The sequence below is a fragment of the Struthio camelus genome, chromosome 17 (genome assembly GCF_040807025.1).
Source record: "Struthio camelus isolate bStrCam1 chromosome 17, bStrCam1.hap1, whole genome shotgun sequence".
In the NCBI taxonomy this organism is placed as follows: Eukaryota; Metazoa; Chordata; class Aves; order Struthioniformes; family Struthionidae; genus Struthio; species Struthio camelus.
The window spans coordinates 8343997-8358074 of NC_090958.1; the positions used below are offsets into that span (position 1 = coordinate 8343997).

A 14078-nucleotide genomic window follows, 5' to 3' on the forward strand; every position below is an offset into this window, starting at 1 on the left:
GTACCGCTCCCCCTCCCACCGCTCTCCCCCCCTTCACTGCAGTCGATCATGGACCAATCCCCGCAGAGCTGCATCCTGGCAGCTTGCTCCAGAGCCCTCAGGCTTCTCACTGCCTTGGCCTGGTTTTAGAGCAGTCCCTCACCGATATTCTCTATTCTCCTAGTCCGACAGAGTAGAAAGGAAAAGAATCCTCATCATTCTCCTTGTCATAAAACAGCATGCCCTTCTTTGCCAATTCAGTGCCTAAGGAGCTTTACAGTAATTAGGCCAAACAAAAGCTTTGCAGATGGCTGTCGCTGTGCCCAGAAACCTTCCCATCCTCCCTCCCTTGTTTCTCCCTTCCTGCAAAGCAGAAAACACTGAACAGTACCTGAAACGGCTTCTCCTATTTGGTGTACCACCGGCAGAGCCAGCCGGGCCTGGACTCTCCAGTTGTGGGTGCTGGTCCCCGGCACAGCTGCTGCTGCCGCCGTTCCCTGAACGCAGCCTCCGGACATGAATTTTAACTTTGCGGAGGTTGTAGCAAGAGGGTGGAGGGTTAGATAAAGCTTTATAGCATCTCACCATTTCCCTGTGTGTAGATCTGGTCCCTGCAGGGTGTTTGACTGACACATCGTCAGGGTGACGGTTGGTTGCAAGGCTCAGTCTTTTTTCCTCTACCTCTCCTTCCTTTGCTTGCTCCGGCACAGGAGGGAGGACACGGCGTCACAGTTCCTAATTCCCCCGCTGGTCTGTCTCTGGATTCCCCCTCTGTTTACCACTTGAATCTCTGCTACGAGGTCTATTGCAAACAAACAGGCATTGTGTCATATTTCAACATCCCACTACAAAGACGACTCTGCACAAAATAAAAGTAATCTCTCCGTATAAGCAGTCCTTGCTTCTCCCTAGTCACGGTGGCCATTGAAACTCAGCTCTCCGAAGAACACCCCGCAGTCTCAGGCTGGGCACCGATGCACTACACTCAGCAGAGCAGCCAGCTGGCCTTGCACAGCTCACCCAAGAGCCAGTTTGAATACGAGGCTGGGAGGAGGAGCAGGGCGGAGAAGAGGAGGAGATAATTCCTAGCTTCAGTTCTGCAGTGCAGCAGCTGCAGCTAAAGGAACTCCAGACTGCTGGGCAGTCAAATGTGTACAGCACCAAAATTCCCTTCCTGCTCTTAATATCCAGCTTGGAGAGAAGAAAAAGTGAAGGAAAGGAACATCTTTCCATTCCACAAATCCTTACCAGACACCAACATTCATCTCCTGAAGTCTCTCTCCATCTCAAAAAACTCACCTAGGGAGCACATAAAGGACATTCTCCTACAAATCCCCAGATGCATAATGAAATAAGCCAGTTGTAGAGCCAGCTTGAGAATCAAGTATAAAAGAAGTGTTAATACGTTTTATGTGGCTCTTAGTACTGTCACAAGTTTTTACGTCCAGTAGAACTAAAGTATGAAAAGGAAGATTTTTTTCTTCTAAGACAAAAGGCTGCAGTATTTATATCTCAGCATTCTGAATATATATATAGAGAGAGAGAATTTCCCCTCTTTAGATGTGCAGACTACACCTCAAACCTAGATTTTCTGTATCTCCTCTTCACTAGATTTGGATTGTTAAGGGAGATTGAAACAAGACCCCTGGTTCGCACAGCAGAAGTAAGCTAACCACAGCACACCTTAGGATTAAATCAAACACCCACAACAGAACAGTTTAGGGGCTAACTCTTTAGTGACTATTCAATTCACTCATGTTTTCTGTTAAAATCTGTGTTTAAAAAAGGGGGGGGGGGGAGGCACCTTGTTTCCAAAGCTCTCAATACACCATGTAAGCTGCAAGCCTTACAGAGTGGATCAAAAAGAGCACTAGTGCTCTGACGTGGAGGACAGAGTTGTATTTTATTAGGGAAAGGCAAGGAAAAGGAGGCGGCGGCTCAGCAGGAAAATCTAGAATTAAATAGCAAATGGCATCCCATCTCAAGTAGGCCTTGAAGGGAAAATATTCTAGCAAGAGTCATGTATTATGATTGGCCTTCAATCCCAAATGTTCCAGATGTTCCCTAGGAACACCTCTGGAGTCCCTGCATGAAAGTATTTCCCCCCTCCAGAAAAAAACTTATACGGTATTCTATATTGTAGGCAGTTCCAAGATCTGTGTTTAAGTTGTTGTTTAAGCCTATGTTTAAGTTGTTTAAGCTGAATTTTAACAATTGCATTTTAAAAACCCAATAAATTGAAAGATAGTAAACTTAAGATCAGTTAACAGCACATAAAACACTCCTTCCCTGAGCCCCCTGCCAAGTTTTTTGTTTTCCTATTTCAAATATTTTTCACTCTTTGACTGACACAAAAAAAACACCTACACACAAAAAAGGAAAAAAAAGGAAACCATCTGTACAGTAAAATGAAAGTAAAAAATATCCCAGTAAAATTCCAAAAGCAATGACGAGCACAGGGCAGCCATTTCTCTTGATTTGCCAGGAACATTAGAAATCACTGCCATTAAATACTAGATTTTAAATAGAAACTGAAGCTAAATTGACAACATCCGTTTAAAAGGCACTTCATCAGACCAAGATGAAAACAATTAAGTTAGCCAGACACGCCATACTGAACACACGTGGCCAGCTCGCAAAACTGTGAGAAGGGCAACGTGGTTCAGCAGCGGTGAGCTGGGCAGGAGCAGACAGCCTGCCCCAGCCCACAGCCTGCCCTTCGCGTGGGCCGGGAAGGCCTGGGGGGCTCAGCCCCGGCTGGCACAGGGCTCCATCTCTGCTACTGACTGCAACCGCCTCCTTCACCCCTCCTTCACATATGCGTGGCTCTGCAGAAAGACAACAGAGCAAACAAAAGTCTTAGCTGCATTTTCTTGAGTACTCTTCTCTTCAGCATAAGGGAGGTAAACCCACAAGCTCTTTCAGTAGAAATTCAGTCTGATCCCCCAAAAACACGTTAAGAAATTATTGTATCCTAGATTGAGCATGCTTGGTTCTAGGGAAGTATGGGACATACTACACAGCTAATCTGCTGCCTAAATGTGAATGGACACTGAAACATTCTTCTGTCCAATGGTGATATTGCTGCAAGTTAAAATAAAGTAGATGGAAAAGCAGAACACAGTGGGGACTATCACCCTTCAGTTCAAAACAAACAATTTTGGAGCAAGAGAGATTCCTCTTCAGGAAGAGAGAAACGTTGGCATTACAAGTTCTCTTTCTCTACTTCTTCAAAAACTCAGTTCAGATAAGACCACCAGTGTTTCTCTTCTGTTCTGTTCTACTGACCTAATTACATTCACTGAAATGCAAATACCTGAGTCCTGCCTAAAGGCTGCCATATAAACATACATGGCAAGTTGTCATTCCTGTCACTGCTGCACCAGAAGCAGCTTACAGTTCCACAATGTAAGAAAAATGAAATGAATAATCCACCCTGAGTTTACCTACTTTCAAGAAGAACAGGGAAAGGGACGAGAACTGGTGATTAACCAGTTCAAGACAGCAACTCATACAACAGCTTCTCAGTGGCTGGACTTCTCTGGATCCAAGCAATACCACAAAGCCTGTTTTATTAGCTTAGACAAGAACGTTATGGGTGTTGGCCAGTTATGAGCTGGACATCAGTACCAGACTCCCCAACCTGCCTGAATTCATCCAGAATCCACGTTAAGTAAATAAAGGAAGCAGTGACCATGAGGTATAAATCCCTAGAGAATTATTATCTAATAACGAACTGCTAATCTGCCAGCTATGCAACACCATTCTGCTCTGTCAGCTCAAATAAGCATCAAATTCAGTAACCCCATCTAATTACTTGTCTTCTCATTACTGGCTCAAGCCCTTCCCTCAGAATTTCGAAAGCAGCAAGCCAAGGCACTTGCAAGAAGCGGTTAATACACAACTGTACTTAAAACTGAACCTACAGGTTTGAAATCTAAGCATGAATGGTTAGGCTTGGAATCCTCTAGTCTGAGGGCATAAATCCTTCCAGTCGCACTTCATACGTTTGGAAACTGTGGCTGTTTAAAAGATGCCCTAAACACATCCAAATACAACACTGGGAGCAGCTTTCCAGTTAACAGAGGAGGAGTACTCAGTGACATACAGCACCGTTCGTTAACGGTGCCATTCCCTTCCTGGCAGCATCTGTTTAATTTCAGACACGCGTAATCCCTGCTCCCATCCCACCAACTTGTGAGTCAGCCCAGCAAGAGAAAGGCGAAGTGCTCTGGACCCGGCCAGGAGTTCCTGAACTCTAAGCGCAAAACAAAACTGCTTTCATGCCGCTGGGGAAACCTGAGCGCAGACTTGGCGTCTGCAAAGGTCACGTGAGTTTTGAGTCACTTCCAGCACGCGTGGGGAAGAGTAGGCCAACTGTACCACTCACTGCAGATTTATTGGCGCTGGCTAATGAAATGTACTAGGTTCTGCTTTATCCATCTTAAATTTCTAAAATTATTTACTTTTAACATGAAGAAGCCTTTCTACAATTTGCCTTGATTTATTAAGCAAAAAGTTTCAATTACTCTTCCCTGTGATTTTACATTGCTGTTTTAGTTGCATTCTCTCTACAGAAGAAAAAAAGGGGGTAGTTTAACCATAAGAGGTAGTGGATAGTCTAGCGGATAGTCTCGAAGATGTCTCCTGTGAAACCAGGAAAAAAAAGTTTTATTTACTTTTTCAAAGTGACATGAAAATTTCTGACCCTTAAAATACACTATTCTGTTTTAGTATCTACCCCTGTAGTCACATCTTCTATGTGCTTTCAGAAAAGAAAAAAGCTTAAAAGATATTTGTAAAGCAAATTTTCTGCTTTATACAGGCATTAGGGAAATAGAAAAGGCGTTACACCTTCCGCCGCAGCGCAGAGCTGCGCGCCCGCCGCCGGGCACCCCGCGGCCGAGGGAGCCGAGCGGGACTCTGAACTCTGATAACGCAGCCTCCACCACCTCATTCTGCTCAGATCTGCTACGAGATTACTCGTGAGAGAGTGGAGACTTGGGAACATCTCTCCTGAAGGTGATAACTGCCCTTTGGCAATCGGACCTCACACACCAGCATCTGGAAGCCTCAGCGCCCTTCCCTGCCGCCGCTCAGCAGTACCGGCCGCTGAGCCGGCTCCGCTGCTTCCCCGCTTCTTGGCGTTCACGGGCGGAAAGGCGATGCCGAGCCGCCCCTGAAAGCGGCCTCCAGACACGTGAGCGGAGGGCGGCGACCCGCCCCGGCCCCCCGGCCCCCGCCGCCGCCGGCTCCGCCGCCGCCCCCCTACCTCCCGGGAGCGCCGAGGCCGCCTGCCGCCGGTCCGGGGACCCCGCCGCCGCCTCCGGCAAGGGCTCGCCGCCACTGCCGCCGCCGCCGCCTCCGGCAAGGGCTCGCCGCCGCCGCCGCCTGCCGCCGCCGGCCTTAAGGAAGCGGCGCGGCCGGCGGCCCGCCCCGGCTCGCCTCGCAGCCACTGGCGCCGCGGCGGGGGCAGCGCCGAAGCGCTCGGGGCGGCCTCCCAGCCCCCTTCGGAGGAGGAGCCAGGGCAGGAGCAACGAGGAAGGGAAGCGGGAGGGCGCCGGGACGCGGCCACAGCGCTGTGTCGCCTCGCCGCAGCCCCGGCCGGGCCGCCCCAGGCAGCGCAGCCCGGCTGGACGTGGGACGCTCCGCGGACAAGGGGGTCCCGTTCCCCAGGAGGCACCGGAGAGGAGGGCTGTGCGAGGGAACAAGGCGCTGCTCTGGACGCCGGACATCCCCGGCTGCCCGGGGGGCTGCGCTTTCCGCTGCCATGTCTTCACAGAAGCTGACCTGCACGTTTCCAGCCAAAGGGAGAAGGCGCTCCGCAGCCTCGGGAAGCGCTCCAGAACGAGCAGAGCGCTCAGATCAACTGCTTTACAATCCCAGCGAGAAGTTCATTTAAACACAGGAAGTCTTGTGAGATTGGACAGATTTATATAGTCAAAAAGCCATCTCACTGGTTTAAAAATATATATTAATTCTACTCAGTTGTTCGATTTCCCAGGACTGAAAAAAGCATTTACAAACTCATTGTCACCCCCTTCACTTTTTGGTGTTAACATTTCACCCACTTCGACATGTTCTAATCATCTTTGCCATGCACATCAGACTGCTCCTCGAGAAGTACGTTCTTCTGTAATTGCCTGTTTGCTCAAATAAAAGTCAAAATACCAGAACACAGCAGCAAGTACACATCATAAGAGACTAACAAATCAGAGATTATATGTAGTTCTTCCAAGGCAGAACAGGTTGGATACTAAAAACCAGATTTTGGGGTCTTTTCTGAACTGGATTCATATCTCTTACCACAGCACAACACTAAAGGTCCATCACAGAAGCACTTTATGTGCTGTCCTGCCAAAATCGCACTCAGTACCCCGGTTATCCAAACACCAACCATTTTTAATATCCATAAGAAAGACTGTGTTCCCATTACCTTTGAGAACCAAGATCTTAAATCTGTACTTTTAAAGCACTTCCCCATTGTATTTAGCAGTTTTTAAAGCTGCCCTGTGACATTAAGCTGTCTCCCTCCAATGGGACAGGACAGAACCGTGTGCTATTTCTCATCTGCATTAGCAGCCGTCACTATAGCTCATTTCCTGACTTAAAGGTTCACTGTGTTTCTTCTGATGCTGTCATTCCAATAGGAGGGACCCTTATACTAAAGCACTATTTTAAGTCACTTCACTAGACCAGAACAAACTATGGAAGCAGAAGGACAGCAGCAAGAAATTCCTCTCTCTCCAGAGAAACTCTGTTCATCTGGTCACCCTAAGTAAATTAGGCTATCCTTTATCACCACTGCCCCAGTAGGCAGATGAGAAGAGGGGACAATGCCTCTAGTTAGCATATCTACAGCACACCATGCATGCAGATCCTGGCCAGGAAATGTTCTGTGATAGCAAGGATTTGAAGCAGCAAGCATTAGTCTTCCATCCAGCTGATAAATATCTACCCTGTCTTCCTCCAAGCCCTCTGCTTTACCTCATCTAATTAAATGAAAGCTGATCCTCACTGGTGTTCACAGTGCGGGAGACACACTAAGGCGTTAATCAGCTCAAGCTATTAGCTACATAATGTCTCTAAGAAAATTAATGGAAGAAAAGGTATATGCTAAAGAAATCATAGTTCTCTCTTTCCCCCTATAAAAAAATGAAAGAACACTTGGCTTAAACCAGATTCCAATTTTTTCCATTCTTTTATAAAGCTTGAGCAAAACAAAAACATATAGGAATATATTCATTTTTTTGATTCGGTCCAAACTATGCACACTTCTATGATGATACCCCATATGTCCCTCTGCAACAGGGAGATCTTCTCTACTTGCATAATATTATGATGTTTACATATTTTTTATCTTTGGTTTCTGTTCAGAAGCATGGGAATCTCCCCTGCACATGGAGCTGTCAGGTGGAAAATGGTGCGTATTCTCAAATGAACATGAGCTTGGTACTGTGAAATCAGACCTTCATAGCAACAGGCTCGGCAGTGAGGGCAAGGGCAGCAGTTTCTTGTTCTGACTCTCTTAAAGCCCATGCAGTCATACTTGGTCTCTTTTTGCCAAGGCAAAGGCATACTGCCTGCTCTAAAGACAAACACCCCTCTTCTCTCCACTCCTAACTTTGCTTCCAGGGATGCGAAAAGCACAGAGAATAATGGAAAATGATAGGTCAGCAAAAAAGACTCTGCTTTCCAATAAAAAGGAACAATGCAGCTCTTATTTTCCTTGAATCCTTCATTGTTTGAAATATCTCTTGCAATGCCTGAACACAGTTTCTCTTTTTCCTCTTCACTGTCAAGCTTCCTTTCCCTCCCACAAAAGCATTCAACAGAACTTCAAGCATATCAGGAAAGGACTAGGAAAACTTGTTAGGGTCTCCCACTAGTATCTGCTGCATTTGGAGCCCTGCTTATCAGTTTGAAATTCTCTGTGAGATTTCCTACTGCAAAAATAAATCCTTTAGTGCTGTTTCTTCAAAAGCAATCCTCATAGCTCAAAATATTTTAATATATAATAACAAACCAGCATTCCAGTATAATGAGAGAAAGCAAATTTGATAAGGGAACTGTCCAATTTTATACCTAAAAGTATGAACAATAATTGAAAAAAATTGTTTTTAAGTACCAAAACTGACATGACATTGTCTTTTTGACTAAATACTCCATTAACACTCACCAGACATTTTTTTTTTTTTTAAATCAAGACATAAAGCCTGTTTGAAATAAACTTCAGCAGGAGAAGAATATATAGAAAACAGATTTTCAGACAAATTCCTCAGGAGCTATCATAGCCTAAGCTGCAAGCATCCAGACCCTCTGTATCATATCTGTTTTGGGTCACTAATGAAAATGAATTTAAGGATTCCAGTCAAGTCCCCTATAGGCATGTGGCCAAAACCACTCACGAACTGGCAGAGTGCTCAGGAATGCAAAGAAGCAGGGGGTGCTAAAGGTCACACTGAAGCATCTCCTACACAATCCTAGTTTTTTCGGGTTTTTTTTGTTTGTTTGTTTGTTTGTTTTTAAACTCCTCACCTTCAGAAATGCCACCGAAGCAGACACTCACCTGGCTGTTCCGCAGACTATCACATCTATTTTTAACTGTCTAACACTGAGCTGTACGATATACTTGACATTTCAAAGGAGATGTAGCAATTCTTTGAAGCCATGAAATATTTCTCACTTCAGTGTTGCAGTGAACCTTTGACTCAAGAATTTGATATGCACAGTCCAATTCCACAATAGCTACCAAACTTGTTGAAGTCCAGAAAGAAAAGGCAAAAATCCCTCAGGATCAGCAAGAATCATTGCAGATTTAAGGGTTACCTTAAGGAAAAGTCTCACTACATATTCACAAAGAAACCAGGTAGGTTTTTAATTATTAGATATTAATTCAGTCTCAGCTTCTTTGCAAAGCGTATAAGGCACGAAGGCATAAAGAAAGTAAGCAAACTGCCAAAAGTAGATTCAGCAGTTAGTGGGAAGATAAGAAATCCCTACAACTACAGCACATACTGTACCCACAGCTAGAACTACTAGGACAATAAACTCAGCACTGAATGCTTTTTTTGAATGCTATCATACGTAATTTCAGTCTTGAATTACTAATTCCTGCTAAATGATCTCAAAGATGGTTTTGGTAGTCTTATGTTGATTTCACACCAATACAGAATTATCAACAAATTCTGTAAATTTGTCTATTTTGATTTCTGTATTTATTTCTATGAACTTTATAACATGCTTAACAATTTGCTATCTTGCAATGCAAGGTGGGGAAAACGAGAACGTGTGCTGCACTGAGCAGAGTCACAGCTTCTTCAGAGTTACCATGGCTTTATGCTCTCTAGGGGTGCTGGGGGTCAGTAGGTTGAAAATGAGTCAGCAGCGTGCCATGGCAGCAATGAAGACCAACAGCATACGGGGCTGTATCAACAGGAGCAGAAGCCAAGGAAAGCTCAAGGCAAGTAACTGTTCCTCTTTACTTTGTGCTCATTAAACCACATCTGGAATAGTGTGTCCAGTTTTAGGCCCCTCAGGTCAAGAAAGACACTGATGAACTTGAGCATGTCCAGTGAAGGGTCACCAAGATGGTCGGAGGGTTGGAGCAAACGGCCTGTGAGGCTAAGGGAATTGGGCTTGTTCAGCCTGGAGATGGCTTAGGGGGACCTAAAAGGAGCCTTCAAATATCCAACGTGAAGCTACCAAGAAGATGGAGCCAGGCTCTTTACTGAGGGAGATAGGGAGACAACGGTCATAAACTGAAACAGGGGAGTTTCACTAGTTATAAGGAAAATGTTTTTCACTCTGAGGATAATTAAGCATCGGAACAGGCTGCCCACAGAGGCTGTGGAATCTCTGCCCTTAGAGAATACCAAGGCTCAACTGGACAAAGCCCTGAGCAGCCCAGTCTGAACTGAACATTAGTCCTGCTTTGAGCAAGAAATTGGACTACATCACTTCCAACCTGAATCATTCTATGCCTACTGAACATCTTTTTATTCAAAATCCAGAACGCAGTCAAGGAACAATCACCTGACTACCTATCCCCTCTACCTTTGATTTAATAAGCATTAGAAAAAAAACGTGCAGGCCTTACTAAAAGATGGGGGAGATGCCAGCAGTTTCTAATGTATCATTAAATTGATTTTAGCAGAAAGGATAGCTATTGAAAAGACAGAAACTTTAGTTCCATGATTTGTCAGAAAAGGCATTGGCAGTAGAGCACAAACTAAATTTTCCCTTGTTGGAATGAAAGGAAAGTAGTTTTGCATCAAACGTGGCAGAAGCAAAATCTATCGCAGGTTTCTTACCTCCCACTCGCTTGCAAGCTTGACAGGCACCTCTAGGCCCCTCTTCTCCAGCTGTTCCAACTTGTAATCTTCATATTTTCTGTACCCTGCATATCCCCCACCTGTAGCCACCAGAACATGGAAGGGGCGCAGACGGAAGGCTTGCCTTACTGGAGCAGTATGAAGCTTTTTCCTGTCTGTAACCAAAAAAACAGACCTTCAGGAAACAGAACAAACGCACAGTAAAGATAAAGCTATGATGTGGGGTAAGAGACATCAGCTGAGATGATGAAAATGTTATCAGAGGTCAGTGACGCAGAAGGTATGGGAATATGCTCCTAAGTACTCCAGTTACTGCAGCTTACCAAGTTACTGAGACTCAGTTGACGAGCCCTAACTAGCCTCCCCCCAACCTCCCTGCGACATTCTTCCCTCCCAACAATATATACACATGAGCTGCCCGAATGCACCACCGGGCTGGGTTTCACAGTTCTCATGTCTTTGCCTCTGGATTTCTATCATACTTCCCAACCGTGAGATTTTCTACATTGTTACTGTACAGAATAATCAGTTTCTAGGAAACAACTGTAGCACTGTGTAGCGTAATGCTTCTCAATCTTTATGGCTTTCATTCTAGTTGAGAAATCCCCAAATTACAGAGTTAACTAGAAGAGGAAAGGAAAAGACGACCTGCTTTAGTACAGGTTTGTAAACAGGACAGAGGCACATTTCTGCTGTAGTACAGGTCATTATACGGAATAACAAATTTTAACTATTATTGCATCTGTTCCTTACTGAGCGTCACCAAGTTCCTCTTGCTTAACCCAAGCTTTGCATATGGTATGGGAGATACGTGTACGCTGCACTGTTACTAAGCAACAGGACAGCTGCAAAGGGCAATCACAGTGGAAAGCATCTTCCTTCCAAAATCTTCAGAGAAGGCAAATACATCATAAAGTAAAGTACAGTGCATTATGTGAAAACAGCTTTTTTCTCACTGGGAAAAGGAATCTTATTTTTTGGAAAATACAGGGCAGCAAATAAAATTACAATTAGATTCTGGAAAATATTCTACCTAAAGAACAACACTCAATAACAGACAGGGATAATTTAGAACAGCTTAATTTTTATAAAGTAAGTCTATTTTATGTATTTTAAACTTACAAAGACTCTATAACCTTTTAACTTGGGTTTGCATAGACAAGCTGCATCACTATTAAAACAGAAATGTCTGTACAGAGACAGACAAAACTCTTTAGCCCTAAAGCCTTTAGCTCCCTTCCCACCGAATCTTTGGGCCAAAGTCAGCAAAGCTGCTCTGCAGTTTCACCAGAGCTTAGCAAATTCCCAAGCAAAAACCCCTCAGTGCAAACAGCTCTTTTTGGTTTGTAACCAGGGAGAGGAGGTTTCCACTTCAAAAGCCTCTACTGATTACATCTATGCGAGCGTTTCTCTCTCTGTGCAAGAGAACCATTTTGTGTTCCACAAGGCACAGCAAACACACAATTTAATTTGTCAATAATTGATATGAAGAGTTGTTCCCCCCCCCCTTCAGTACTAGTGCAACAGCACTTCTGTAACAGGTATCCAAAGACATTCAACATGCTATTGCTAAGTTTTTTTGTGCCTAAATAAAACTCCATACCTTTCAGACATAAATTAAAATCACATAATAAGTTTTCAAAATCCAAGACAAAAAGATTGTTTACTGATTTTGGCAACAATGTCGTGTTCAGGCAGCTGGCACTGTTAGAGATTTCAACTGAACACTGTGTTCTTTGATGATAGGAAGACTACTGCAGCTCTCTGGCAAGCAGCATGAGAATGTGAGGAAAGCTCATGTCTTGGCAGATGAGCCAGTAGAAACAAGTCCAGGACAGGAGGAAAACGCTTGGGACTTTTAACATACTAATAACATATTTTTATAGACTTTGAACTGTAAATCTGAACTCCTTACAGATAAGGCAAACCTGTTTCAGATCTCCCTTAACCTTCAAATATATACAGCAAACAAAAATAAAGTACAAGTTACCTTCTTTGCAGTAGGTGAAAAAGACTCATTGCCTCTGAAACATTAAAGCAACGCAGGATGAGAAAGCAAACTGCATAAACTGAGGCATGCTCTGATCTACTCAGTGAGATGTAATGGTGCAAATATTGCTTTGTTACTCTGACCAAATTAAGAATGTCTTCTAGAAAAGGATACAACTTCTTAACAGCAGCTGTTGAGACAACAGAGAGGTTGAGATAAAACTAAAGGAGAGTTATCTTCTCTTCCTAATGAAACCCTTTGCAAATCTTCTAGATTTAAATCTAAATCAGAATCACATTACAAATAATTACAATGTTAATTATCAGTTATTTATCAATCCCTCTGGGGACTCCTATCTTCAAATCAATAAAGTTTTGATCCACTTTTTTCATCAGTGAAAAGAAAGGAGATACGACTGCCAAAAAAGTGCCTATTGCACAGTAAAACAATAACTTAACAGACACATGAATATTGGATTATTGTTTATTCAATAGTCAGAGAAAGGATATTTGCCTTTGAATAATTTAATTATCTAATTCCTTTTTTACATAGCAATATTGGTAGCTATACTAGCTTTTATAAATTGGTATTACTAACTCATTCAGTTTTATAAAATAACCCAGAAACAGACTCTTTGGGCTACTGTAAAAAGACTTAACTGTAAAAAAAAAAAAACTCCTCTGTAGAGATTTGATTATTATGTTATTGGGCAATATATATATAAACAAAATATAAGTTGATATAACAATTAGTTTGTTTTCTGAAAGCTGTTTGCAGTTTTAATATTGATATGACAACACATACACATTTGTTGTAACTTTACAAACAACTATTTATTAAAAAACAATTAACATTCCCTCTCCACAGCATTTCCCAACTATAATTACTCCCAGGTACAAGCATCATTTTAAGCACACCAGCAAGTCTTAAACATTTCATGTAATCCTACTTTGATTTCCTGATTTATTAAAATTACAAGTACAGATAGAAACAGAAGAGGATATTTAGACCTTCCCTTTCTTACAGGCCTATTACACTGCTGAAGTCTAAATTCCATAGATGTCTCATGGTGAATCAGGTAATATATTCAAATAGTTTTCAACAAATTCCCACCTGTTGTTACATTCTATTGTTTCCTCATTATCCATTATGTATTAAGCTTGATATCTCCCTACTAAACCAGTCACTTCATAGCCTAACATACAACTTTATTTCATCAGTTTTCATGTTGATAGCAGATACCATTTTAGCTATCAGCCTCATTATGCATGGCTATACCATTACAGACATCTCTCAGACAACATCCGCACAAACTCCTTCATACCGCCTTCAAAACATCTGTCCAGAAAGAGCCAGAGACAAGCGTGCCTGGCTTGATTCTTGGCCATGCCCACCTGCTAGGAATACTCAAGAGCAACAGAACATTAAAAAAAAAGAGTTGCAGAATGTGATAAACCATTAAACTTACGTAATAGGCTCTTGTTATCTGGCCCTTTTCAATTTACTGTGACTTCAGTAAACGCATAAAAGTGACTTCATGATTTTGTCTAACCGAAAAGTGATTATCAAAAGACATTCTCTGAGATTTACTGTTTGTAGAAAATAAGACATTCTTAGTAGTGGTCCTTTGAAAACTGCTTAGAACATCGGTAAGACTAATTTTTATAAGTTAAAAAGATGATGTAGCTCAGAGCAAAGAGCATTGGCATCAAGAGGATCCTATGTATTATAAATGATTTAGCATTTGGTTGATGGTTGATTTGCGGAACTCCCTT

General features: G+C 43.0%; 2 protein-coding genes across 9 annotated transcripts in view; one reads left to right on the forward strand and one right to left on the reverse strand.

Moving 5' to 3' along the window:
- SFI1 (SFI1 centrin binding protein) overlaps positions 1-5124 on the forward strand; it is a 49056-nt gene extending 43932 nt beyond the window's left edge. The window contains exons 32-33 of one of the 3 annotated variants that reach the window (XR_011135152.1): positions 4126-4305; positions 4805-5124. The gene's annotated coding sequence lies outside the window, so the exon portion shown is untranslated. The remainder of the gene's footprint in view (positions 1-4125; positions 4306-4804) is intronic. The other 2 variants (XR_011135151.1, XM_068911379.1) reach the window with 2 other exon arrangements.
- PISD (phosphatidylserine decarboxylase) overlaps positions 1-14078 on the reverse strand; it is a 31072-nt gene that overhangs the window by 10874 nt on the left and 6120 nt on the right. For 2 of the 6 annotated variants that reach the window (XM_068911407.1, XM_009687455.2), the window contains one exon: positions 10293-10468. In XM_068911407.1, the coding sequence (XP_068767508.1) occupies positions 10293-10468 (176 nt within the window). Of the gene's footprint in view, positions 1-370; positions 4098-5251; positions 5377-10292; positions 10469-14078 lie in introns of those variants that run through there. The other 4 variants (XM_068911404.1, XM_068911405.1, XM_009687453.2 and 1 more) reach the window with 4 other exon arrangements.